The 27376-nt window shown below is 42.1% G+C and overlaps 1 protein-coding gene across 1 annotated transcript; it reads right to left on the reverse strand.

Moving 5' to 3' along the window:
- EWSR1 (EWS RNA binding protein 1) lies at window positions 1-26687 on the reverse strand. Its single transcript, XM_063144271.1, is given in 19 exon segments — window positions 1-225; window positions 478-730; window positions 2997-3059; window positions 3138-3235; window positions 3924-4028; window positions 4030-4099; window positions 4215-4337; window positions 4949-5078; window positions 5430-5548; window positions 6133-6165; window positions 6719-6756; window positions 9589-9772; window positions 10501-10712; window positions 12034-12198; window positions 13065-13251; window positions 18661-18787; window positions 20548-20599; window positions 20892-20928; window positions 26583-26687. Coding segments are annotated over 19 exon segments (2049 nt in total). The 5' UTR covers window positions 26596-26687; the 3' UTR covers window positions 1-185.
- Window positions 26688-27376: the final 689 nt, after the last annotated feature.

Raw genomic sequence — 27376 nt, forward strand, 5'->3', positions numbered from 1 at the left:
TACCATTTAACTTCGTTTTAATGTTTCTCCACAAATGGTGAAAAATACTAAGTACAGACAAGGAATCATCATAATGTTGTGGTCAACATTATAAATATGGAATTATAAATTTAAAACATTTTCTGGTTTAAAAAATAAATCTGGTAGTAAATGCAGTCCTGCAGGGGGAGGGGGGTCATATGCCACTAGTAGGGCCGGTCTCTGCGGTCCTGGCGATGTTCTCCCCTGGAAAGGGAAAGAGTGAGATCAGATGGGGATTAGAGAGGCCTCCTGAACTGGGCAAAGGCTCTCCATCCCAGAAAATGCAGGATTAAGCCAGAGCTAATCACAGCCAGCACCCTCCCCACTTTCTAGCTCCAAGTCTGGATTCCTTCCCTCACTTCTGACCCAGCATAACAACCTGCCCTCCAACTTCAAGGCTGTATAAATACACTGGCCTATGCCACCACTCCTGGCCTACTGTCCCCCCATCCATACTTGTCCATTTTTCCTGGTCCTCCACGTCTTCCGCCTCTGCCTCCCATTTGCTCCATAAGAGGTCCAGGTGGGCCCCCGGGTCCTCCTCGCCGGCCTCCTCCAAAGCCACCTCGATCCATGCCCCGGCCTCCTCGGAAACCACCTCTGTCTCCGCCACGGCCACCTCGGAACATCCCTCCGGGTCCGCCGCGATCCATGAGGCCTCCTCGGCCTCCTCTCATGCCCCCGGGGCCGCCCCTGCCACGATCACCACCTAATACAGAAAGAAAGCACCACACATTCGAGCCAAGGGTCACCAAACAGTGGCAACGTCGGGCAGGCTGTCGAAGATGTGTCTGAGAAGCGCAGGCAGCAGGACATAGTTACAGCAAACAGGTCTAGCCAAACTGGAGCCAACAAAAATGCTATTGTGCACATTGGTGTCCTACCAGCTTAGGAGTCCCATAGTTCAGAAACATGGCACTTGTTCCCTCAATGCATGACAGAGAAGCAATGGAAATGGTCAAAGCAGCAAGCCAAGTATCAAACACCAAAACACCCAGCTATTCTCGTCAAGTCCACACAGGAGAAATCTTAACGCTTTAACCCAAATCCCTGTAATCCCTCTTGATTGTTCCTACTGGAAGCAATTGCAGGAAGAGTGGCTTCCTGACAGAAATAATTCCCTCACTAGTCACTCTGGCACCTCCATGGTTTCATTCATGTGAATAGTAAAGGAATAGTGAGCTTTTTCTGGTGCAGCTCAAAGTTGGGCCTTAAAATAAGATATGTTTGTTAAACTGAAGTAACTGATCATGGACTCCTTATAGGTTAGCTGAGAAACCAGCTTTCAGGTCACCAGTCTTAAGCCCCAAAGCTCAGCAAAGCAGCCCTCCTCCTCCTTCCTGTTAATCAAGCCCAAGCATGAAATGTAAAGAACTGCGCAATCAACTTTTGGGGCAGGCAGGCTAGGGTTACAAGGCATTGTGGGGGAGGGGGCAATTCCCTCAACTCTGCCCAAAGGGAGTGTAAGGTAACAACCAGTCACAGGCACCTGCATCAGCAGACAGGAGAAGCAGAGTGAAGATTATATGCAGAAGCAAGCAAGGCCGTATTGCACCATCTATATCAAGGATGGGCAGCTTGCAGCCCCCCTGATGTTGGATTGCAAGTCCCATCAGCCCTAGTAAGCATAATCCATGGCGAGGGATTATGGGAGTTTCAATCCAATACCATCTGCAGTGCCACAGGTTGCCCACTCTTGCTGTAGAAGATGTTTCAAGCGATCCCCTTTACATTTTCATTTATCACAGGCAGATCCAAGTCGTTCCCAAGGTCAGCACACAAGGGTCAAGGTGTTTGCAGACCAAAACGGGAGGATGAGGCACTCACAGAAGGGGGACCTCTTGACTGCACTGATTGGCTCGAAGGATTTTGCAGAGTTGCAACACACATCTCCTGAGACCCTCTCCCAGCGGCTACCGTTTTGAGCAGCTCATCATCATCATCATTATTATACACACCTTGAAATAATCCCCACATAGCCAGCACTCTCCCCAAGCCTGCTGTTTCATCCTGTGACCTTGAGACATGATCTTATTCCATGAAGTGAATCAAATCCAAAACTTCCTCACAGCTACGCTGACTCTCTAGCTAAGGGGTTGGTCTCCCCAGGGCTGACAGAAATTCCAGGCAGGCAGGGTAACACGTCTGTGATTATTTTACCTGAAGCTGTGATGATTTAAGTTCTTATGGTATACATTTTGTGTTTCAAAATGTTCTCATAGGAACCATTTTGAGTGTGAGGGGAAAAGAGGGATGCAAGTGGTTGAAATGGACAAGCCCTACCACGTCCACCTAACTTAAATGTTCAACATCCGCCATGCAGCCTTCAAAAGCTAGACCTTGTGGATAAAAGAGAAACAGGAGCCAGACAATAGAGAGTGGATGATGGGGTCCCTTCTATTCCATCCACAGATCTTCACACGCAGTGAGATCTTCACACACAGCGAGGCGCCGTGAACACCATGGATTCTCCCAGAAAGCTGCTGTGACAATATGGGAGAGGGACATTACTGTGGCAAAAATGGAAGGCAACATTACTGGAAGGCAACATTGGAAAGTTGCCTGACGCTGTCCTCTTTACACCATGTGGAGCACATTCACTAGGTGTGGGCTCTGGCCAGGCCAAAAGCCATACACCTGCTTCTGAAATGGCCAGCATCCACTTTTGAGAAGGTGTTCGTGCTCCAGAAGAATCTGGGGCTCTTCCATTTTGGGGACACGGCCATACCCTCCCACGGACAGTATGAGCACATCCTTGCCCAAGGTCCCACAAAAACTGAAGCTGGCCCTAATAGCAGCCTATGTCCCCAAACACTTCTCCAGATAATGCAAGATAATAATGCGTCGATGGCTAGTGCCTCCAATTCACAACAGTGGTCGTATTATTGTGCATCGCCTGGAGAACTCCCCATTTACTCTTCTGGAATGGTATACACAAATGAAGGAAAAATATACCACCTGTACAATTCCCTTACCACTATTTGTCCCGTATATGAGCCCTCTAAGTGGCAGCGGTTTTCCAAGCAAGAATCCAGGACCTTGTGAACATCACATAAGCAGAGATCAGTGTCAAATATTCCGACTCCCACCCCAGCTCGCTGACAATAGGAACATACCTGGAGGTGGGAAAGGTGGAGGGAGGAAGCCTTCCGGTTTAGGAGCCTTGCACTGGTTGCATTCTGTTCTCCAGGCAAAATTCTGGTTTCCACATCCCCTAGAAAGGACCAGCATTCAGTGAAGATGCCAAGCACATGACTTGGCTGGATATACAAAACCAGCACAAAGGCAGAAAGCAGGGAGACACAGCTGGCCATGATTTCATTCTCAGCACCAGGGGGGGGGGGGGGTCCTGCCGCCAGGGGCAACTTGTTCTAGACTGCCTCTCTGCCGACAGCAGGGGTGAACAACTTGTGGCCCTCCAGATGTTTTAGCCTACAATTCCCATGACCCCTCCCAATTGCCTATGTTGGCTAAGGCTGATGAGAGTTGTAGGCCAAAACATCTGGAGGGCTACAATTTGCCCACCCCTGACCTACAGCATGGGTACTTCAAGAATACTTTCCCTCAAGTAGCTAGGGAAGGACAGGCTGAGGAAGGACAGCTGCCTTTACCTTTCTGCAACAGAAGTGACCTAGCCAAGCAGTCAGGACAGGACAGACACATGTAAGTCAAGAAACACAACAATATTCTGCATGGGCTGGCAGGTGCACTGAAAGACTTGGTTAAGGTAGTCAACAAAAGAGAGCTTGGAAAATCAGCCCAGATTGCAGGATGAAGTTATTCTCAAGGAATGGCCGAACCCTCTCCTGAGATACTACAGGAGTACATCAGAGCTGCCTGGCGAAATCTATGTGGCCACTAGCGCACACAAGGACAGGAGGTAATGAAGCGCAGTAACTTACGGGTTGGGGCACTGCCAGTCGCCTGCTCTGTGCTGGACATTTCCTCCACCAGAAGGGTTTCCTCTAGATCCACGTGGTCCTCTTGGGGCGAAGCCGCCACCCCCGTTCACCACCACGGCCTCCCATACGACCCATTGGACCACCAGGACCACCTGGCCCCCCGGGACCTCCAGGGCCTGAAAGAAAAAGCCTCTTGTTAGTCCATGAACACACAACAGAGGCTCTGGCCACAAAGCAACCTTGCTAGTGCAGCATGTTTTCAGGTGGAGTTTCCTGCAGCCTAAAGGTTACCTCCACGGAGAGGAGGAGGCATGCCGCGCGGCTCACGTGGGGGCATCCCGCCTCGCATGCTGTTCAGTGGCAGCTTCTTCCGAGCGAGAGAAACTTTGAGTTTGCTGCCCTGGAAGTCTTTACCTGAAACACACAAAGCATCTTTTAAAATCTATTTTAAAGGGTTTTATTCTGTTTTTATTTTATTTTATCTTGTACATCGCTCTGAAATTTTCAATGGAGAGTGGTATAAAAATATTGTAAATAAATAATACATAAAGCAAAAGGTTCTATGTGAGCAAAAATTTCACTATCGTACATGAGGAGTTAAATGGTATCTACAGCTGTACAGGAAAGACTACTTTACGCTGTTCAGATAAAAGGCTCTTCAGGCCTTTGGAGGGGAGAAATCAACTTCAGAGCTTCTATATCTACAGCTAAGGCAAGCAGAGAGGAGCATGCAACGCTGAATTGCATTAGTTGATTCAGCCACTGCTCTAGCTTCTGAAATCCCAGGAGACATTGTCCACACACTGCTCTAAGCTTCTCTTGCAACTGTAAAGGCTAGATGCTCTCCCCCCCCTCCCCGCCCGAATTTAGCACCCACCATGCTGCACATTTGTGGAAATCATGGCACATACCCCTAGGTATACACCCCGTTACTAAGTGTGCTAATGTAAGCCACATTGTATTTGGTTTAACTAAGTATTCATTAAGCTGAAACTCATTAACCCCAATAATTTTAATTCAGTTACCATCAAGCCATTCTACTGCAGCTTTGGCAGTTGGTGGGTCCTCATAGGACACATTAGCATCTCCTTTTGGCTTTCCTGTGTCCTTGTCAAGGTAGATTGTTATCATGGGCTGTCCAGTTCTTTTGTTCATCTAGGGAGTGATAGAAGTACACATTCACAGCACTGATAGGACTGAATTCCAAGCAGAAGCACTCCCCACACCGCAAAAAAGTTCTATTCACTAAGATGTTTCAGCAAAGGGATTCGGAAGAGATTTTGTGGCAGTAGTCAACAATGAATTCCATAGAAATTTCACTGTCATGGCCACTTTTACCTTCCAAATTCATGAATGGAAAGTAATTCTGGAACAATGAAAGACACACGGGGAAAGTAGTATACAAAAATGCAAATAGTGCCTCCATTTTTTCAGCCAATTCTACCATGTAGCAACACGGAGAGAGAGGCCACATCTTAACAGCTCTAAGATCATGTTATGACCCACCTTAACCACTCCACACTGTTTGAAGAAGTCTGTCAGCTCCTCCAGGGTCACGTTGTCAGTCAACCCTTGTACATACACTGAACTGTTATCAGCATCATCATCTAGGTCTATAGGTGGGCCTGTGGAGACAAGTAATGTATCACCACAACTGTCTAGGTCATCACAGCAATTCCCTTATGGTTACTGGATGCAAACGGTATTTTATCCCTACAATTAGTCTACCTCCTGCTTTCCCCAAGGGCACGTCTATGCAAGAGATCCCAGCCAATCATCACAAAAGGGATAATAGCAGAAGGGCTCTTTGATCTGCGTGTGCCAGAAGACACAAGTGAGGAGAGGCATCAGAGGCAACCATAAGTATTGGCTGGCTACCAAGAGTGGCCAACTCTTATGGACCCTGGCCTCAAGGAATGCCATTTCATTTAACTTCAGTCAGCCTAAGAATACAGACTCAATGAAACACAGCTCCAAGTTTGTGCAAGCCCTCAGAAAAAGAAGCACCCTTAACCAAGATGGCAAAAGTAGTAACGAGCTCGTTGGCCAGACCTGGGCCCCAACAAGTTAACCTCCAGCCTTGCAAAAAATGCTGCCTTTTCATTTCAGCAAGGAAGCAGGTGAGCAGACTGGAGAGGTAGCTGCAATCCACTGAGAACTAATGGCATGGGAGTCCCTTCTAATTATTTTAGTAGTTATTTAAAGTTACCTAAATCAAGATCTGGCCCTTCATCCATGTGTCCTGCCGTCCAGGGAAAAAGAAATCACAGAAGGCATTGTTAGTGCACGCCTTGCAAGCTACGCTACTGACAAACACACAACTACCTATTTACAACCGCCATTTGATGGCTTGTGTTAAAACTCAAATTGACCGCACTGCAAAAAACTTGCAATGCATTACCCTTTACGCATTTGCTGCTGAGATCAGCTTGCTATTTTAGCAGCCTTCTAAACCATCACCTGATATTACACTCGGTTAAAGGGGCTTTCTTGGGCCAATCAGTGCTCGTTTACCAACGTTACTTATTTTTTTAAAAAATCCAAAGTCTCTTAAAAGTGATTCCTTCCCCAAATTAAAGAAGTAGTTTCTCTCAATACTTCATCACCCTTTGTTCTGTAACCACAGGTTAAAACCTTATAGACCCCTAGGCATTGCCGGCAGTACCCATTAAAAGTGTTGTTGCATATGGCATGTTAACCACTTGAGAAACTAACAAATATTATGTTTTTTTTTTTTTAATTTTCTGGCTGCATTTTTTTAAAACACTATCCCATTGTAATGCTCAAAAACTTACCACCAGGCTTATTGAAGCCACCTCGCTCTCCAGCGCTGCTGGGGGGATAAACGAAGAAATGAAGGCCTTTCCCTTTAAAAAGCCAGTACCGCTCGGAGCCTCTAGGGCTCACTGGGAAGAAGGGCACTGGCTAAACATATCCAAACAATGCGTCTGTCTGTCTGTCTTTCTCTCTCTCTCATCTCATCTCGTCACTAGGCCTTTCTTCAGGGCAGCTTGTTCAAATCTCCTTTACACACGTGACCTTTGATTGCCAGGGTTTGGACACCCCACTCTGGCAGTTTGCACCCTACATCACTAATGGTATTAACAATGCAATACTTGGCCAGGAGGAACAAAATGGAACTTGTCCCATTTTTAAAATTTCAATTTTACACATATACACACGCACACAGAGAGATCATCCACTGGGTCAACTCCCTCCCCTCATTTTGCGTACGTCAAGTTGCACCCTCAGCCTCTTGTGAGTGGGAGAGCAAGCCAAGCTCCTGGATTGAGAACCTTTAACATTAACAGTTCAAAAATGAAATAAAAAAAAGGAAAAAGGAAAAAAAGACAGCAAATCCTAGAACACAGTTCAGATGACAGTCACTAAAACCATACATTCAGGTCACTATTGGATTTAACAGTCTCTGTGGAAGGAGAGCTTACACAATATACCGGGGTTAAAAGGTCTAAGGGTGCAGCTTTGCGGACACAACTCAAGGAATCACCATAAAAATCAAGGTCTAAACCTGTAAATACAGTGTGAAGCCACAAACTAAAAATTGTGGGCAGAAGTGTGCCCCATTAATAAAATGCCACTAAAATGTGGAGGGGGTTTTTTGGGGGGGAGGTGAAATAATTGTTTGGATGGAAATAAGAAAGGAGGGAGAAGAACAACTGTTACCAAGTATTGCATCTTTAACCCATAAAAGATTTAATATACACAATTCCAAGCTGTTGCATGCAGCTTTGCTTCCGTTTTCCAAAGTATATATACCATATATGTAATGTTTCCCTTTTTTTAACAGATGTTTACACTTTAATGTTACACAATTCTAAAGTTATTACACCTCCCCTCTAGTTTCATTACCAAACATGAAGTACTATATGCAGTTACCAAAGTTACAGAAGGTTTCCATTTATACAATGAACACATTTGGTTAAAAATATTCTATGTATATTTTTTCCTCTCCATATGGACACCGTGTCTAGTCCCACTTTTCATTATGCTGCCGGCTGAGTACTGAGTACGGGTACTTTTTAAGTATTGAAGTGTATACAAGGCTCTCACTTTGTAACCTGTAGCATATAAATGCGACAAAGCATGTTAAAAAGTTTCCATGTTTAACAGCCAGTGAAAATATAAAAATATTGAGGCAATGAAAAAGGGCATGTTAAGAACATTGGGCTCCTTACCTGCAGGAGACAATGAAATGCATCACCACACCATGATGAGAGGACCGGGTTCTCTCATCCATGACCCCTCGACAGCCAATCTACTGCTTCACAAAGCCATATTTGGGATGGAGTTAGCTGCCCACCCCACCTGAGCAATTTTCAGTCTAAATAGCAGGAATTCTCTCTACAGAAAGGATTTTTGATTATGGGTGTGAAACTGGAGAAAGATGGGTTGAAGAGGGCTAGAAGTGGATCTGGGTTGCTTTTTGTTTTGTTTTTAAAAAGAAAAAACACACAAGATGTGGTGATAGCCATTTCAAGTGTCTAGGTCTACTTTAAACACATCTAGGATCACCTAACAGATGAAATCTTTATATAGAACTATGGAGCCCTTTTCCATTCAAGCCAATTTGAAAGGGTTACTCTTCAATGTTAAAAGGCTTGGTCGTTAACTGAACAGGATTTGAAGCAATAAAAGCAGTTGGACTTCAATAAAGATTTCAAACCATCTGGATTCATTTTTGTTTAACTATGCAGAGTGGCTCTTTTGCTCGTCAAAATTGTCAGGTGCAACAGGCCTAGAAGGAACTGCCAGCATTTACAGCCAGACAACTGCCACTTTTTCTACTCTGCCCTCCATTTTTTAAAATCCAAATTAACACTCTGCATAGCTTGACATACATGGATGGAACACACACACAACAGCACCCTTCATTATCAAGTCTCTCAGTCGACCATCATGTCTTCACCTTAAATAAACCAGTAAAGGAAAACCAGGACTGTCTGAACAGGCTTACCAAACCAGATTCTGCCATCAGTTAAAATGGCCAAACTGGTTTAAAACACCTGAAAGCTCCAGTGGGGAGCCGCACTCAAGACCTGTGAGGGGTAGGGTGGGAGGGTTTAAGCACAGTGCTGTATTAACTCTTCAAATTCTAAACCAACCTGCACACGCGCGCAATGGCTACACTAGAGCTTTGGGCTTCAAAGAGCAGTCTGAGACCACCCATTCTGCTTTGACACTAGCTTAAAGAGCTACTGCCAACAGCAAACACAGCTAGGGCAAGAAAATGCTTTACAAAAGCAGCAGACACCACCATACGTACCTGCAATATCAAACACCAGCATGAAGGAAAAAATGCCAGGTGGACCTCTGGAAGGGGTGTGTGTGTGTGTTCGATCCAAAGGTTGTTAAACCCACAGAGGACTTCCCCTCTGTCAATCGTGGAAGGGAGCTGAAAGTTTCGCAATTTTGCACCCAGAGCCCTCTCACCTCCCAACCCCAATCAACTGCAGGCAAAATAAATCCTGCCCCTAGTCCCGCTAACAAGATACTTCCATGGATTAATTTGTAGTATGTATACTCGCTGTTAAGATAATCTCCATGGAAAAGTAATTTGCATTGATATCTTTCAGCCCTTCTTGCCATTGTACACCCTATGGGGTAAAATCAAATTAGATGAGAGGAAGAAAAGGTTTGCTCTTACCCCATTCCGCCGCGGCCTCCTCCTCCCCGCCCACCTCTGCTCACGCCTGCACGATCAAATCCCCCTCTTCCCCTGCCCCGGTTATCAGGGCCGCTCAAGCTCCGGCTTTCTCCTGGGCCTGAAAAGCCTCCAGAGTCCTGGCCATACACACCCATGCTGCTGGGATGGTCTTGACGGAATGAACCTATGGAGTAGTCAAACACTGCAATATTTAGGAAAAGTGTAAACAGCTTTTGACAGCATCTAGACTTTATGCTTGCCTTGGGACTCTGGAGCGTTAACGTACAGTAGCTCTCAATAACGGATGGCAGAAGGGATTATGACAGCCATCAGATTTGCAAAACATACGCTGGAAAATAGCCTGAAATTGTTTCAGCGGACTTTTATGTTCTTGTACTCTAATGTGCCCCATTGCAATCCCTACTGATTCAACTAGTGGCTTCGTGCTACTATTATGACCAAGTTCAGACAAGAGCACCCAAGGGCATCTTTTTTGGCTGCTTCACAATGACAGATTCTTCATTCCTTTGTAGAGATTCTGCCAAGACCCAATCAACCTTTTGGCAGAAATGCAGCCGTATCGATTATTTATTATTGATAAAGTGCCTAAAAACTAAGGTCTATACAAAGAGTAAGGTTATGCAGGCTCACAAAGTAATTTGTTGTTATAACACAAGTTATATGACCTGAAGGAGGAGAACCGCAAAACAAATAACTATTCAAGGATTAAGTATCAGCTAGCTGAAAGAGAACTGTTCAGAAACATCCCAAAGCTTGTTATACTTGATAGCTCCCTCCTCCTGCCCCCCCCCCCCTTTAAGCAAAATGTCTTGACTGAAAGGCTCAGTTAAACGCTGGGTCAAGACACTTAATGAGACGCCTTTGTTAGAACAAGGGGTTGGTGAAACTCACTTGGTTGCCCATAGCTGCTGCTCTGCTGACTGTACTGGCTTGGGGATTGACTGTAGGATCCAGTCGGAGGTGGGTAGCTGGTGGGGGGCTGCTGCCCATAGCTGCTTTGCTGCCCATAGCCGCTCTGCTGCCCATAGCCGCTCTGCTGCCCATAGCCACTCTGCTGAGAGTAAGTGCTTTGATCGTAACTACTTGGTTGAGAAGAGGAATAACTGAAAAGACATTTCAAAAGATAGGAAAACAGCTCTTAGTAGAACAGTTAATTTCCACTTCTACAATCACAACGGCCAAATCAAAAACACTTATAAGTTGCCCTTACCCAGGACGATGTAGGAAAACAAGTGAATTGTTCTAGAATCATAGAATAGCAGAGTTGGAAGGGGCCTACAAGGCCATCGAGTCCAACGCCCTGCTCAATGCAGGACTCCACCCTAAGCATCCCTGACAGATGGTTGCCCAGCTGCCTCTTGAAGGCCTCTAGTGTGGGAGAGCCCACAATTGACATCCCCATTGGCCTTCATAAACCGATAGTGCTATGAGTGAAAAGGTTTTGCCTTGGAGTATTGTCATATTGCAAAGATGCATACTATTCTAGTATTTTGACATCATAATTTTGCAATAAGGTGAAAAATCCAAACACTACTCATCTTTTAAGCGGTTACTGTAGCTGCTTATATCGTGCCACTGTATTTCTTGATGTCCCCATCTGTCAGAGATGGATTTTCCTCCCATAAAAAATCAACACCATTCAGAAACTTTATTTCTTTACAAACTTGCTTCTCTTGATACTTAGGGTGACCATGTGAAAAGGGGGACAGGGCTCCTATATCTTTAACAGTTGTATTGAAAGGGGAATTTCTGCAGGTGTTATTTGTATGCACGCAGCACCTGGTGCAATTCCCTCTTCATCACAATTAAAGCTGCAGGAGCTATACTAGAGTGACCAGATACAAAAGAGTGCAGGGCTCCTGCAGCTTTAACTGTGGTGATTAAGAGGGAATTTCACCAGGTGCTGCATGCATACAAACGACACCTGCTGAAATTCCCCTTTCAATCCAACTGTTAAAGATATAGGAGCCATGTCCTATATCTTTATATAGGTGACATGGTCACCTTAAGGATAATGTGGTTTGATACAATTCAATAGTATGATCCCTGGAATATATTAACTCTCAGAATTAGTCAGGGTTGGAGTAATTTGCCATAGTAAAGGGCAATATTACGGATTATATGCTGGGGGCAAAAAAGGAGAAGGATTTTTCTCTACTTCCACAAGTCAAGTTGTGTTACATGTTGTAATTCTACTAAGACTGGTAAGGCGCTTCGTGAAGATCTGCCCATTATCTTCAATGTAAACCAGGAATCTTAATTGTTGTTCCTCCACATACCAAGGTGATACAAATTGGTTAATTCCTAACCTTCCTCTAAAGCAAAGGCCAGTCAGAAAATAAATATTTGCTTATAACGTTTTTCCATCAAGGACACAGACAGAACCAATACTTAGGCGCCACACTGAGAATTCAGGAAACTCACCTAGTAGGAGGATAAGATGGAGGTGCAGTAACTGGCTGCATAGGGTAACTTCCAGGGACTTGATAACTGTAGTTACTCTGTCCATATCCTAGACTGGGTTGGCTGTAGCCTGTTGTACTCGACTGAGTTTGACTAGTCTCTGCAGGCTTGGTGCCATCCTGGGGTCTAAAAAATAAATCCAGCAATGAAGAGTCACAGAGCCCCTGTCAAGTTTTTCATGTGAGGCACTGGCAAACTCATGGTTAGCCTCTAGATGCAACACTTAAGTGTAGGTGGAAACTGTATCTCAGACAATAATCCAATGCATTTTGCTTTCAGGACTAGCCTCAAATCTTACGGTGAGACTGGAGTTTTGCTAAAAAGATAAACCCACTGGCTGCCAGACAAGCCACAAAGGTGCAGCACCCTATGTCAAGTTCTGTTTAAATATCTTGCAAATCAAAGCACTGTCAGCAAGGTACACTATAATGTAGTATCTAGTGCAAAGTTTCTCAAACTGCAATTTACTAGTAAATTTCTCAAACTGCAATTTACTAGTGCACATATGTTATTGCTTTATGTTGCTTCAATTTCAAATAGGGCTTATTTGTACCCAGAGTTCTACTGGAACTACATACAATACATTTCCTCGGTGTGGTAAGCACCAATACTATGTTGTTGTTCTTTTTAGAAAAAAAATATTCTCACAGACGGACATGTGTGCAGCAAATAGGACCTGTACCTTTTCTGAGGCAACAGTGCCTTCATGTTGCACCAGTGACCAATTACAATTATAAGATCCATAGCTAAAGAATATAATTATTTCCCCAGAGCTTCATGTGTGTTGTGTTTCATTCATGAATTACTACATGAAGGGGGGGTAGAGGAGAGAGACAAGAAGTGCTTCGGTGTTAAGTTTCCCTAAATGAAAAGTACTTGCAAACTAATGAAGTAGCAGAACCCAGGTAGGAGAACGGTCTTTTCAGATAAATACTCAAGAGCTCGTCAGAGGAAAAAAAGCATTTTTTTAAATTCACCAGTTTGTATGTTACCTTGCAGGTGTAGTTGCTGCTGGCTGCTGCCCATAGGTAGGATAGGCAGGCTGGGTGCCATAAGCCGATGGGGCAGCATAGGAAGCCTGTGTGGTGGTAACTGTGGCTGTTGTGGTGTCATAAGCAGCAGTGCCATATCCTTGAACGGGCTGGCTGTAAGCCTGGGGGGCAGTTGGGGCAGTATAGCCTGAAACAAAAGAAAGTTTAGTGAGCCACTTAGCCACCTGTGCTTCTCCTCATTACTTCTGCCTAGGAAGCCTGAAAATAAAAGGATTTATATGCCAGTGGGGGTTGGGGGGGGTGTTGTCCCACCCTCGCTAGAAACACCAACTTAAAACCCATTTGAGGTATCGACTCAAACTTCCTCAAAAGAGATCACACAACCCTAAATCGCAAAATATAAGTCAAAAAGTCTAGAAGACACTGCTTTCAAGCACTAAGGGCCTTTTTAGTGGCCACTCCCAAGCTCTACAACTCCCCCACCCCACCCCACCAAAAGAGAAGCTAGGTTTGCTCCCTGTTTACTGTCCTTTTGCCGACAGGCAAGCCCTCTTTAATTCAAGAAGGCCTTTGGCTTGTAAGTGGCTTGGTTAGGTTGGGTGCTGTTGTTGTTGTTATTATTATTATTATTATTATTATTATTATTATTATTAATTTATATAGCACCATCAATGTACATGGTGCTGTACAGAGTAAAACAGTAAATAGCAAGACCCTGCCGCATAGGCTTACATTCTAATAAAACCATAATAAAACAATAAGGAGGGGAAGAGAATGCAAACAGGCACAGGGTAGGGTAAACAGGCACTGGGTAGGGTAAAACTAACAGTATAAAGTCAGAACAAAATCAAGTTTTAAAAGCTTTAGGAAAAAGAAAAGTTCTTTTTCATAACTAGTATTTGTCTGTAACTGTGATGGTTCTATTGTATTTTAAAGTATTGTTTTAATCTATTTTAATTGTGCTGATAAGCTACTTTGAGTGCCATTTTTTGGTAGAAATGCGGGGTACAAATGAAATAAATAAGACAACCCTGATAAAGTTAGTGCCCTTGCATTTCACAGGGGACTAAGCCTGAACGCAGGAAAATTGTAGCCCTTGCAGATCTCAACTATGGCAGAAACCAAAGTAGTTTCCAAGATACCACCACAGCCTTGTCCTTCTGCTGCTATAGAGCAGACAGCTACTTTTTGTTAGCTATTACTCACCATCACCTTCATACTAACTGAGGAATGGCATACAGATTGGATTCTCACTAGCCTTCATTTCGAATCTCTTTATGGCATTTTAAATGTCCTCAATGAAAAACAGTTTGGGAACTTCCAATTCTCAGATTCTACTATGAAGCTTGAAGCAGGGCATTTTACAAATTATGCAAAAGGTTGTGCTAGAATTCTGAATTTACCACTTCAGATTGCAGGTTATGTAGGGGAATCATTTATTTAATCCCCTCTGGGTAAAACAAAACTTCCCTTCCTGTAATGAACTACCAAATCAAGGAGTAGATTTAGGATAGCCCCATCCCTGATAGGCTAGCTTACTATATGCAGGGAGCTTTTTAGTTGGGGAGGAGCATGATTAAAGGACTCCCTTAATACACACCTCTGCAGTCATTATGGTCTAGAACCAAAGCAAAAGAGCCTGATGCAATGCAGTAGTGGCCACATGCACAAGGTTCTCAGACAACACAAAAGAATACCACAAAAACCCCTTCTCCTTCCTCTCTGCTTCTTTGAAACAGCAGTAGTATGCAAACACCACACGTATCAAGCAACTGGCACAGTATGTTTCTGAAAAGCCAGCCCTGAGTTCATTGTACTGTCTAAAAGGGTTAAACCAGCTTTCCCTAATCTAGTGACCTCCAGATGTGTTGGAATACAATTTCCATCGTCCCCACATAGTTTGCAGTTGGAAGGCACAAGTTTGGGGACGGTTGCAAAAGCTCCAAGGCTATAAAGGTCATGTTGAGGAGATCCAGAATGCAAAAATGACAACTGCTAATTTCTGGATAAGGACTGTTAACTAGGAATCCTGCGAACAAGCAAAACACGGACTTGTTGAGGTTCTCTGAATTCCACTTCAAAGCTCATTCTGACTTGTGCCTGTATCCGCTGCTTTTGAGTTTTTTAGCATGAAAATCTGAGCACATTTTTATGTACATTTTTCAAATGCACGCATTTTTCTCCTACTGATTTAAGCAGGTTTGCATGCATTTTTCAAGCATCTAAGTATTTTCATGCACTTTTTAAAACACTTGTTTTGTTCCACATGAATTGCATCACAAGCTTAAAAATGTACAGACTTCCAACACCAGATTGTGTTTGATTCCAGGAGGTGCAAACTAGGTAAACTGTGGATGAACTGCAATGAATTTCTCATATTTTCCTACTTCAAACAGTGATGCATCCCATGTGAAGTAGAGGTGCAGAGCTGCAGGCCCCGGGGACCAAAACCGGCCCTCCCAAGTTCCCCGGATGGCCCCACCCCCAACTACCAATCATGGTGGTTTCTTGGCTTCTGTGTATTTTATTTCTCTATTCTTTCTGAATGGTGGAAATTCCTCTCTCAAGGCTCAGTTCCTGACAATTGGATGCTTAAACTAAAATATGCTTATATTTTTGGCCCAACCCTATTTGCCTTCAGCCTCACCTATCACTGGAATGTGGCCCTCAAGAGTTTTTCCAAAATGTAATCTGGCTCTTAGGCTGAAAGAAGTCCTGCATCCCTGATGTAAACCATAACAACACCTACATTTTGAAATGCCTTCCTGAATTAATTGCACAGGAAATCTAGATAAACATGATATACTTTTAGTCTCACCCACAAACTCCAACCACTATATGCAGAGATCTTAGAATATTTGAAAGATTTACAAGACAAGTCATGACTTGTATCAAATAAGGCCAATAAATGTATGAAATTGTTGGAAAAACAAATTTTGGGAAAAACTGAAATAATCATTGCTCCCTCAAATCCCAACTTTTTTTGTTTTTTTACTATTTTAGGAATATGAAATGTGCAACTTAGCACATGAAACAGTAGTACTGTTTGGTATTTATCAAATATAAAACTGTAGGTTCTTTATTCAATGAATAATAATCATAAATACACTCAAGTATTAGAGATGTGGCCACAAGCGGCTGCACTTTAACCATATATTTTGCAACTTTTTAACATGTATTTTATACTGTTTGTTTTATACTTTGAATGGTTTTAGTTTTTGTGAACTGCCCAGGGAGCTTCAACTATTGGGCAGTATAAAAATACAATAAATACAATAAAAATGAATAAATATATAAAATAAATTGGGCATATAAAAGCTGGAGAAATGGAAATGTTGATAAATACTGAGGAAAACAAAAAATGAAGCTTACAAATAGCCATCATGATCTGGAGAACTCATATTAAGAGGTTGTTCCACTTTCAGAAAAACAGTAGCAGCAAGGCTAAGGTTTTTATATCAGCCCTGGGGTCCCCAACATTGTGCCCAATGTGCCTGCAGACATATCCTGTGATGCCCACCAGGCTCCCTGCCCTCCTCTGGATTTTTTATTATTATTTATATTATTTATATTATTATTATTATTATTATTATTATTAATAATAATAATAATAATTATTATACCCAACAACTTAAAAACAGCAAAGCGCTGACCTCCAGCACCATCTTCATATTCAAGAATGTTTCTAGGCCACACAACAGGTCCCAGAGGCATTCTCAGAAAAGGGTGAGTGGCTGAAGTCCAGCAGTTCAGCCCAGAGAAAGGCAAGCTGGGGGTGGTAGGCGGCACCTGGGAGGAGAGGGTGACATTTTGTTCGCCCAGTTGTTTATCTAGGCGGTACTCCCCACACAACATGGTAATAATCAACAGTGATGTGGATTAGGATTAGTGTTTAGTTACTATTAGTCCACGCCGAGTTGACTCACTCATCCCCCTCTGCACAGCGTTGATTATTTCAGCCAAATAACCAACCGTTGGTTAAAAAATTCCCTCCACACAACACGATAACCCATAGTGGGTTAAATAACTAACCACCGACTATTTAAGCCACCACTGGTTATTGTGTTGTCTGAACCCAGTTAGGGTTTCTTTGTCAGCAGTTTGCTTTCTGTAAAATGGGTATTTCTGTGCTTTGTGAGGGTGGATTTGTTGGGCCCTACCTCTGCCTTGCACTCAGTTTTTTGGCCATGTTACTTGTCTCTGCATCTCAAAAGTTTGCCATCTGTGAAATGAGAACAGGAGCAGAAAACTGTGGGTTCAAAGGAGTTATTTTGAGTTTTGAAGATCAGATCTCACTTCAGCTTTGTACTTAGGTAATTGGGAAGTTACTTTTATTTTAGCCTCACCAATTTGCTTCTGGGAAATTATGGGTCATGCCTACCATTTATTTATTTATTGCATTTGTATACCGCCCCATAGATGAAGCTCTCTGGGCGGTTCACATAAGATAATGGCAGCCATTATGTGAATGAGCAACCCCCATGGTACCCATTATGTGAGAGCAACCCATGACATATATGGAAAGCTTCAAATGTGCCAACCAGTCAAAAAAGATTGAGGACTCCTGTATTAAAAACTAAGTAGCTATCACTTTTGTTAATATATCATACTGCTTAAACCTATATCCCAAACTGGCTCACCACTCTTCTTTAAAAACACGAATCTCCTACAGAGTATTATTAGTTTTATGCACAAGGGAAAAACATGCTGTTTAAAATTATAGCTAGGATGGTTTCAGCAGAGTGTGTTTTTGCATGCACCCATTGCTGTACATCCTTCAAAGATAGTTATTTTTGATACATCGAAATAAAGCATTAGGATGAACAGAACTCGTTTTAACAGCACAAGCAAAATAATCTACACAGCATTTACGACGACAGTGAAGTAGATGTCTGAAAGAAGAACCAATAACATGGAACATGCAGAGATGGTGGCTGCAACAGTTGAAATGTGTCTATAATCATGCTGTTTACCCTTTAGGAAACTGGAAAGACAGCTGAGTTAGATTAACTAGAATCATCTTGGTCCATAGCTGTCATTGTAATACACAAGTTTTATCCATACAACACAGTAGTTACAAAGAGCTCACGAATGGTATCTAAGTAACATGAGTAGCAAACACTAAATGGCCTTGTTCAGACCACACTGCGAGTTTTGCTGCTGAAATAACAAAACCTAAAGGGTTAACACCATAAATGTAGACAAAATGAACAGCATTTCCCATGCAAAATTGAGCAGGATATCCAAACCTGTACTGGTCCCTTCTACTGTGGAAAGCACAAGACAAGAAGTAGAGGGCATACCATCAGAACAGGCAAGCAGTCTCATGAACTACTCATCCTCAAGCAGTTTAGAGCTTCCCAGTACTGGTACAAAAGGGAGAAGTAATCCATCTCCCAGGAGCAATGGTACAATTAGCATCTTGCAAGCAGTATTCTTCAGCAATGTCTCAATTGTCATGTGAACCAGTGCCCAAAGTGATTCTTAACATTCAAGTGAAATTTTATTTATGCCATAAATTCCCACCCTCACATTACCTCCAAGGGGTAACAGAAGATAAAGAGTAGGTGCGGGTGGGGGAAACGGGCACACTTACCAGTTGGAGGCTGCCCATAAGAACTGGCATATGCAGTTTGCCCATAAGTAGCAGTTGTTTGAGCCTGGGTATAGTTGACATCAGTGGGCTGTCCATAAGTTCCATAGCTTTGTTGCCCATAGGCCTGCTACAAAGAAGAAAAGGATGCATCTTAACTTTGTATTTCACACAAGAGATTTTAAGGATCAGATTTTTATCAAAAAGCCTATAATCATTCAAAACAGAGGCTACGAAATCCCACTTCCTATTTCAAGCGACTTCCTGCTCAGGCAGAACAGGTGAGCAAACCCATGAAAATACAAAACCCATGAGGTACCAAGGAAAGTAGAGACAGGTGGAAGGCAGGCTACCAAGAACTAACAAGTATTCTTGGCCATCCCATGAGTCCAATTCACTTTATTTTGCCATCAAGCTGCATACTGACTAGTACCCAGGCAATGTAATGCAGGAAAAGCTAGGGATTACATGCTGACCAATAACAAAAGTTAATGAAATAAAACACTGAGCAAGAGGTAACAAAATTAGAGGTCAACTTCAAACTATCAATTGCTACCTCTCAGGTCCCTTTACATATTCTGCACCCTCCCCTCACTTTTCAGCATACAATCTGGCTCTTTAAAATATTTCATTTCTATGCTAAAAACAATTAGCACATATTTTTCTGGCATGGTATCTAGCATGTTGCAAGAGCCAGGGCTGGCAGTGATAGTAGCAGCAGTGTGCTGTGTTTCCACAGCACTATGATGGCTGCCCTTATGAGCCTGCCTGCACACATAGTGCTTTGCTACATTTCCCAGGGGAAAAGCAATGTTGTCAGAAGCCTGCACTACAGATTTTTTTTAAGTCAGAAGGAAGTCATTTTTCCTGGAGAAAAGAGGACTTTTCAGTGAAATTGAAATATATGCAATATATTTCCGTTCTAAGGTGGCTTACATTAACGAATTCTAGGCATGTTTACTCAGATGTAAGACTCACTCTGTTTAGTGGAGTTTACTAAGTAAACATGCATAGGATTATGGCTTCAAAAGTATAAATGCCTGTCAGTGCAATCCTACATGTCTACTCAGGAGTAAGCCCCACAGGTTCAATGGGACATGCCGAGATTAAATGTTTATAGGATTGCAACCTTAGTTTTGTACAAGGAAAACTGTAATTATACACAGTATTTACAAAGAGCAGTAAACTGCTGTATCCTATGCTAAGTGAATGTATGGTAGATATTGCCATCTGAGAAGGAAAAAATAAAAGTCAAAAATAGAAACCACAAATTATTTTCTTTATAAAAGTACTATTTAGAGAGAATGCTTCTTACAGTCAAAATACTAAGCACATTAGGATTTATAAATAATAAAAAATGGTATCAAAACTTTATAACACTGACAACACTGAACTCTAGAGCATTGGAGAATAATTCCCATGTATTACTGTAGATGTTTTATATAAAATCTTCATACCGTGCATTCTGAGTGAGGAAAACCTTGCTTTAAAAAACTTTTCACTCATCCAAATGAGTGTATTTTATCTGAGTTTCCAGTTTCCCCAAATTTCCATTTTTTTTCATTGGGAAAACATTTTATGAGTCCTTGAAATGAAACAGGAAAAATTCTGCACTACCACCACATTTTCCTGCTCTCAACCCAGGCCATTGTATTTTCAGGATGTGCCCATGCTCTCTTTCTCAGAGCTAAGAGGAGTCAGCTCCAGATAAGCAGAAACCTCATAACTAAATAACATCTCTTGACTAAGTACTTGTAGCAATGTAATTTTCAAGCACCATATTAAAAACCCATACAAGAAAATATTCTAGATCATGGGGACAGATGCAATGGCACTGGCCATGGTTTCTTTTTCTTTCAGGGGAAAAGTGGTTTAGAATTATATTTTTACCTGGGTGGTCTGCGCATAACCTTGAGCTGGCTGAGCTGCATATGCAGTGTAGCTGTAAAAAGAATACAAGAAATCTGAAGATTAAAAGGCAAAGGATAATGAAGATTTAGGTGCTTTGAGATGGATTCTTGCATTGAGCAGGGGGTTGAATTTGATAGCCTTATAGGCCCCTTCCAACTCTACTATTCTATGATAAGGTAATAACTACAAGAATCACTTCAAGACAGTGGAAACAAAATGGTTTAACGAAAACTACTTCATTATTAAAACTCTGCAATGGCTTTGAAATACACAATACATTTTAACCTAAGTCTTCTTTGCAGAATACAGAGAAACTAACTTACCCCTGTTGGGCTGCTGCTTGGGTGTAGGTACTATAATCTGCAGATGGAAAGAAAACAGAAATTTGACCATAAGAGGTAAAAAAAACACATCACATCTAAATATAAGCTCAGAATCTAAGTTACATCTCCATTCTGTTACTCATGTTAAAAAAATTTCCCCTGAGATGTAACAGCCGGTTCCCCCTTTCACCAATTAAAATTAACACTACCATAGACACAAAATGCAAGCAGCTCTCATTTATTGTGTGTATCCATTAAAGGAAGACTGAACTTTGTTTTTGTGTATTAAAATCCAAGATTATGACGAGTTCTTCAGCCTTTTCAACTCCCTGCTTCCCATCTTATTCCCAATAAATAAATAAATAAATCTCAAACATCCATGCAAAAGCCTTCAGATGAAAAGCCAGAGATATGTTTTGGCTTATCTAATTAAGACAATATCATCTCATTTTCTCAACTCCAAGAAAAAGGCCAGGCATCTTGTTTTTAATATGTTTTCTGCAAATCCAGATATACAGAGCGTCAATTTTAATCATTTAAATAGTGTTGACAAAGCTTTTACTGACATTTCTGTCTTAAGGTGTTTTTCCAACACCAACAACATTTTATGATATACAATACTAAGCAAAGAAACAATCCTCTCTGAGTATTCCAAATGAAGTAGTAAATCACACACACACACACACACACACAACTACTACTACTACTGAAAGTGGATTTTAGCACAGCCAGCAATAAGCTCAGAAGTTCATTTCCTACATTTTGACATAACTGCCTATTAAGGCAATTCAAATCGATGACTCCTTTTTCTCTATTCCAAACATTTAATGCTTGTCTTGTGATTCAAAGAGGAAAGTAGTCCGATTAAACATTGCTGGCACAATTTTCAAAGGTGCACTTTGCACAAGAACGTTAGTTGTATTATGACCTATAAAAATTCAACCCATTTATTTGTTAAAATGGGAGCAGAAAGGCCCCACCAATAGAGGTTTTTTTAAAAAAGGATCTCAGACGCGAAGAGGGACAATTTCGCATTCTTGTTTGCTTGAAATCTGCTGTAAAATAAAGAAAAAACCTAAAAGCCATAATCCTCTGCCCATTTCATAACTCATTTAGATTTCATCAGCTCAGCAATGCACAATGAGTTAGTTTGCGGGCAATTACTGACCTTCAGGCAACAACTAACATCTCCATCCCAAAATATTTGGAGATTTTAAAGCAATCACTACTTGCAGAAATTATGTAAATCACTTCTACCAATAAACTGCAAAACTAGATTGAGGTCTACTAATCAACATTACACAAGGGAACAGGACAGCAAACATTACTTAAGAATGCTACCCAGGGCGTTCATAAATGCAAAGCACAACTTCACTTATCCTGTGGGCAATGTTCTACAAAGAATACCTGTTTTGAATTGCAGATAAAGACCTTGGCTTTGAGATCGAATGAGAAAACATTTCAATGTGTTACTAGTACTGCTTAAGTTTTCATAGGACACAACTTCATACCGTCATTAAAATTGAATGTGTAAATTAACTATTCAATGAAATTGCACCATTTTATATTGCCTTCTTTCTTAGAAAACCATCTTTGTTGTTTTTACTGCAACAGACAATCCCATCCCTCCCTCTGGAAACTGTAATATATAATTTTAACATAAAGGCTGTATTGTGCTGAGATCTGGCTCTTATCAGCGTTTACACAACAGTTACAATCAAGACACAAAATTTTACAATTATTACACAGCTGACCTATGCAACAATCGCTTGTCAGAGAGTGCAGTTTCCAGGTACCTTAGTCAAAAATTATGTGCAGTTCTCTAACATACTAAGAAGTAATAGATTTTATCAGGCAGGCTAAAGGTCTCTCAACTAGTTCACATGCTTCTAATTATATGCTAATCCAGCCTTCCCCAACTAGGCACCCTCCAGATGCTCTGGACTACAATTTAAACTATTCCTGACAATTGGCTATCCTGGCTGTGGCTGATGGGAGTTGAAACCCAAAACATCTGGAAGGTACCAAGTTGGAAAAGGGTGTGGTAGTGCAACTGCATGCTTGTTAGAACAAACAATAACCATTTGTTATCTAATTGAGTAACCACCAAGGTATAAGCCCCACTGACCTCAATAGGATTTAGTTTAGGATCAGCTTGTAAATGTCCTATTTCTTGTCAGGTTTTGTTGGTTCCCTAATAATGTCTGTCCTTCCTAGCCACAACCTGAATGGGACTAAGCCAATCCATCTGATTATGAACACACACAATCAGTAGCACACACATTTGTTAAAAAAAAATCTACCCCTTCACTAGTCTATAAACCTGTGCAATCATGTGTGCAACCAAAAAGAGCAATTAAGATTGGCTAGGTATAATTATTACATTACAGGATCTTGAAATTGAAACATGTGTGATAAAGTGATCGACTCTGCAAAATAACCCTCCAGAGAAAAAATATTTAGATAACTGTGTCATGCTTCGAACCCTCAGGAATGCAAGGAAGTGGGACATGGTTGAAGAAGCAAGTGTTAAATAACCAAGAAACCACAGGGACACAAGCAATATCCATTATGACAATTTGAGTTGCTTCCCTTTCTTTTTTATACCTTCCAAAGTTTATGCTTTGGCCCCAAAAACCATCTATTTTATTAGTAGTAGTAGTATTTATTGCATTTTTATACTGCCCAATAGCCGAAGCACCCTGCATTTTAAAAATCTTTGCACTCCTCCATCAAGGCCTGCTCTTCTATTCACAGAAGAGCCTGACCTTCCTCGTGTACAACCTACAGGCTACAAAAACCAACACAATTTTAAGTGGCAGCAGATGCAACTGAATCAATCAACAAGGCCTGCCCTCTAAGGTCTGACACCTTCCAAGGCCACCACTTACTTCCTTGACTATTCCCGTTTGATCTCACTCAAAGGGGGCCATCTTGTCTTATTACAAAATGTAATAAATAATAAATAAATAAATTGTCTGAATCTGGAATAGTCAAAAGGACTATTTAGCAGATTTTAAGTTTAGCTTATTTTATTTCTGCAGGAATTATAAATGAAAATTATTTTTAAAAACATTAATAGCATTAAAGAGAAAATCTAACTGCTGCAGCTAATTGTAGAGAGGTTTTTTGGGGGAGGGTAGTGTGCATGAGAGGGTAATAACTGAGGAAGGAAATGAGTGACTTTCTTTTCTGTCTGGGGTGGCTACTGATGTAGTAAAAATGTCTCTCTATTTTCCTTTTGAGTCTCAATCATCTCTTTAGGTAAGAGATAATACAACATATGGCAGATTAACATTACAGCCCATTTACACTCCATTTTCCTTCCTCTCCCTTTTCCATGAGAATGTACAAAACAAATTACTACATACAGTTATCCCCATTTGTTGTTGTTGTTTTGTATTCTATGCTGTTTAATGTTGCTTTAAAATGTTGTTTGTTTTTAAGAATTGTAAGCTTCTTTGGAGGACCAAATGGCCAAAAATAGATCCACATCAATGTGGATACACACACCCATGTAAGCAAATATGCACTATAATGTATGTATTTTACAACTTTTCAAAGTGTATAAAAGTTCCACTGATTCAAAACAAGAAGGAGCTAAGCATGCGATTAACTTTCTCTATTGGATTCAACAGGCCATGTGGCCTGATCATGTGCATCTTCAATTAAAGAAATGAATTCAACAGCAGCTTATTTCGAAGTGTACACATACACACTATATGTTGCTCTTTAAAATGTGTTATTCTGACTAGATTGCGTCCAAACAGTACCTTTGAAACTAATTAACACCTATGTGCATGCATGTGATAGTTACTATAGGCTTTGCATTAAGTAAGCCTATAGTAACTATTTCCAGAAGAGTAACTGTGTTAGCCTGTTGCAGCAAAAAACAAAAACAAAGAATCAAGTGGCATCTTACAGATTAAAAATATATATCACTGAATCATCTTTCGTGGATTTGAGTCCACTCCATCACATGCATATTTAGTAACTGCCCGGGGCTCCAAAAATTATGAAATTGCATGGTTTAAAAAAAATCATTTTAAGTAGATATTCCCTGTCTTTATTTAAAACTGAAAAGTGCTACAAGTTTATACAACCCCAGGTTGTTTGTTTCTTTAATTGCTGCTTAGTTTGACTGGGATTGCTTGACTGCATTTGTGCCTATTCTGCTGTAGGCCACTCTAGAGTGCAAATGTAGAAGAGTGGGATATAACTCAAGGTTATTATCACTGATATCAAACAGATACAGTAAGAGAAAATAAAATCCAACCACCACCACACCTCAAAGGGGGTATAAATACATTAGTAATTAGCACTAGTATTACAGAAATGCAGTAAAAGAAACTCCCCCCTCAATTAAAAAAAATTAAGAAAACGAGTTTAAAGAATACTCCTAACAAAGGTTTCAAGACAAAATAAGGGAGTTTATTAAAAAAAACCAAATAAAAAAGGTTATGTTGAAATGAAAGACAATAGTTTGAAGAAAAAATAACGGAGATTTTATTTTTTAAACTGAATTAAAGTCAAGCCAGATGCAGAGAAGATCTTCATAGCAACAGTTATACAAAATAAAGAGGAAGGAGGGTTTTGTTTTGTTTTTAAACTGTTAAAATAAAGCCTGTGGCAAAGGAGATTCTTACAACAATGGTTTCTATACAAAACAGTGAAGAAGAAAAATTAAAATGTATTAAAATAAAGCCGGAGGCAAAGAAGATTCTTACAGCAACGGTGTGTACACAAAATAAAGATGAAAAATTAAAATGCATTAAAATATGGGGGGGATTCTTACAGCAACGGTTTCTAGACAAGGAAGAAAAGAATTAAAATATGTTAAAATAAAGTCAGGGGCAAAGAAGATTCTTAGAGCAATTAAATATAGGTTTTTTAAAAATGTATTGAAGTAAGGCCAGGGGCAAAGAAGATTCTTACAACTGCAGTTTCTATACAAAATAAAGAAAAAAATGTATTAAAATAAATCCAGGAGCAAAAAAAAAAATTTTTTTTTAAATTCGCACAGCATCGGTTTCTACAGAAAATAAAGAGAGAGGAGGGGATGGGGGGGGTAATAAAATGAGTTGAAGTCAAGGCAGGCGCAAAGGGGATTCTTACCCCAACGCTTTCTAGACAAAATGGAGAAGAGGAAAGGGAGTTTTATTTTATAAACCAACGGGCCGGGCGTAAGGGTAAAAAACCTGAGAGCAACGGCTCCAAGACGCCATATAGAAGAGGAAGGAAGCCTAGAAGCGGTGCGAGGCACAGCAAGCAAGCAAACACCCCCCCCCCATTCCGCCTCCCGCTGAGGAACTAGGCCCGGCGCCCTCCTGCTGGGCCTACGCTGCCCCCGCTCCCCCTCCCTCCCTCCCTCCCCCCGTGACGACGGCACGCGCCCCACGGCGCCCCTCCCCCTCCCCACACACCGGGCCCCCTAACGGCCGCTCGACACCCCTCCCCCTCTCCGGGCGCCAGAGCGAGGAAATTTCCAGAACGCGGAGCCGCCGCCGCCGCCGCCGCCGCGCGCCCCTTCCCGCCGCGGCTTCTCCCCCTGGCCTTCCCCCGCGGCTCGAACCCCCCTCAGGTACGGCTTCCCCTTCGCCTCCCTCCTTCCCCTCACGGCCACCTCGGGTCCTTCGCCTTCCCCTCCCGCCCCCGACTAGGCCTCGCCCGGCTCGGCTCGTCTCTCCTCACCCGTCGACGCCATTTTCTTTCCCTCGCTCTCGCTCGCTCTCCCTCCTCCGCCTCTTCCTCCTCCCGCTCTAACGTCCTCCCGGTCTTTCTGCCGCCCGGGACTGCGCACGCGCGAGGCTTTCCCAGCTCGGTCGCCTCCCACTGTGTCGTGGCGGTGGGGGGGGGAAGAGGGGAGCAGCCCGCTTCTTCTGGGTCCTCCTTGAGGTTGTGAGCTCTGGGTTTTCTCCTCAAGAATATTTTTTTTTTAAAAAAAAGTGGGGGCTGGGGAGGAAAGAAAGGGCGGCGGTACGCGCTGTGGGTGGAGTGGGTGGGAGGCCTCCGTCACTCGGGCGCCCCTTTCCCCGAGGGAAGGATGGTTCCGTCCAGGAGCCTTTAGGGATCCTCGTACAAGAGACGGTAGGTTTGAAAAGCGAAGGGGGCGTGTTGTCTTTCCCCCAACGGCTGGCTGGTTGGATGGATGGATGGCAACTCCCATCGTTCCCAGCAAGATGAATTTATCATATTGTTTTAAAAGGTGTTTTTTTCTTTTAAAGCGAAAGCTTTTAAAATGGCTAATGGGGGGTATTTTTTTCGGATTGTGAGGCAACTCTTACATTTTCATAGCTAAATACATCCCCCATATGTGCTGCACTACAAATCCCATCTTCCATAGCTACTGCGGTCTTCTCCATGGGACGTATTTGCTACATTTATACCCTGCTTTTCCTTGATCGAAGTGGTGTATATGGATTTCCCCCCACCCCATTTTAGTTTCACAACAGCCCTCCAAGGTAGGCTAGGCAGAGAGATCATTC

The sequence above is a fragment of the Elgaria multicarinata genome, chromosome 18 (assembly GCF_023053635.1).
Source record: "Elgaria multicarinata webbii isolate HBS135686 ecotype San Diego chromosome 18, rElgMul1.1.pri, whole genome shotgun sequence".
In the NCBI taxonomy this organism is placed as follows: domain Eukaryota; kingdom Metazoa; phylum Chordata; class Lepidosauria; order Squamata; family Anguidae; genus Elgaria; species Elgaria multicarinata.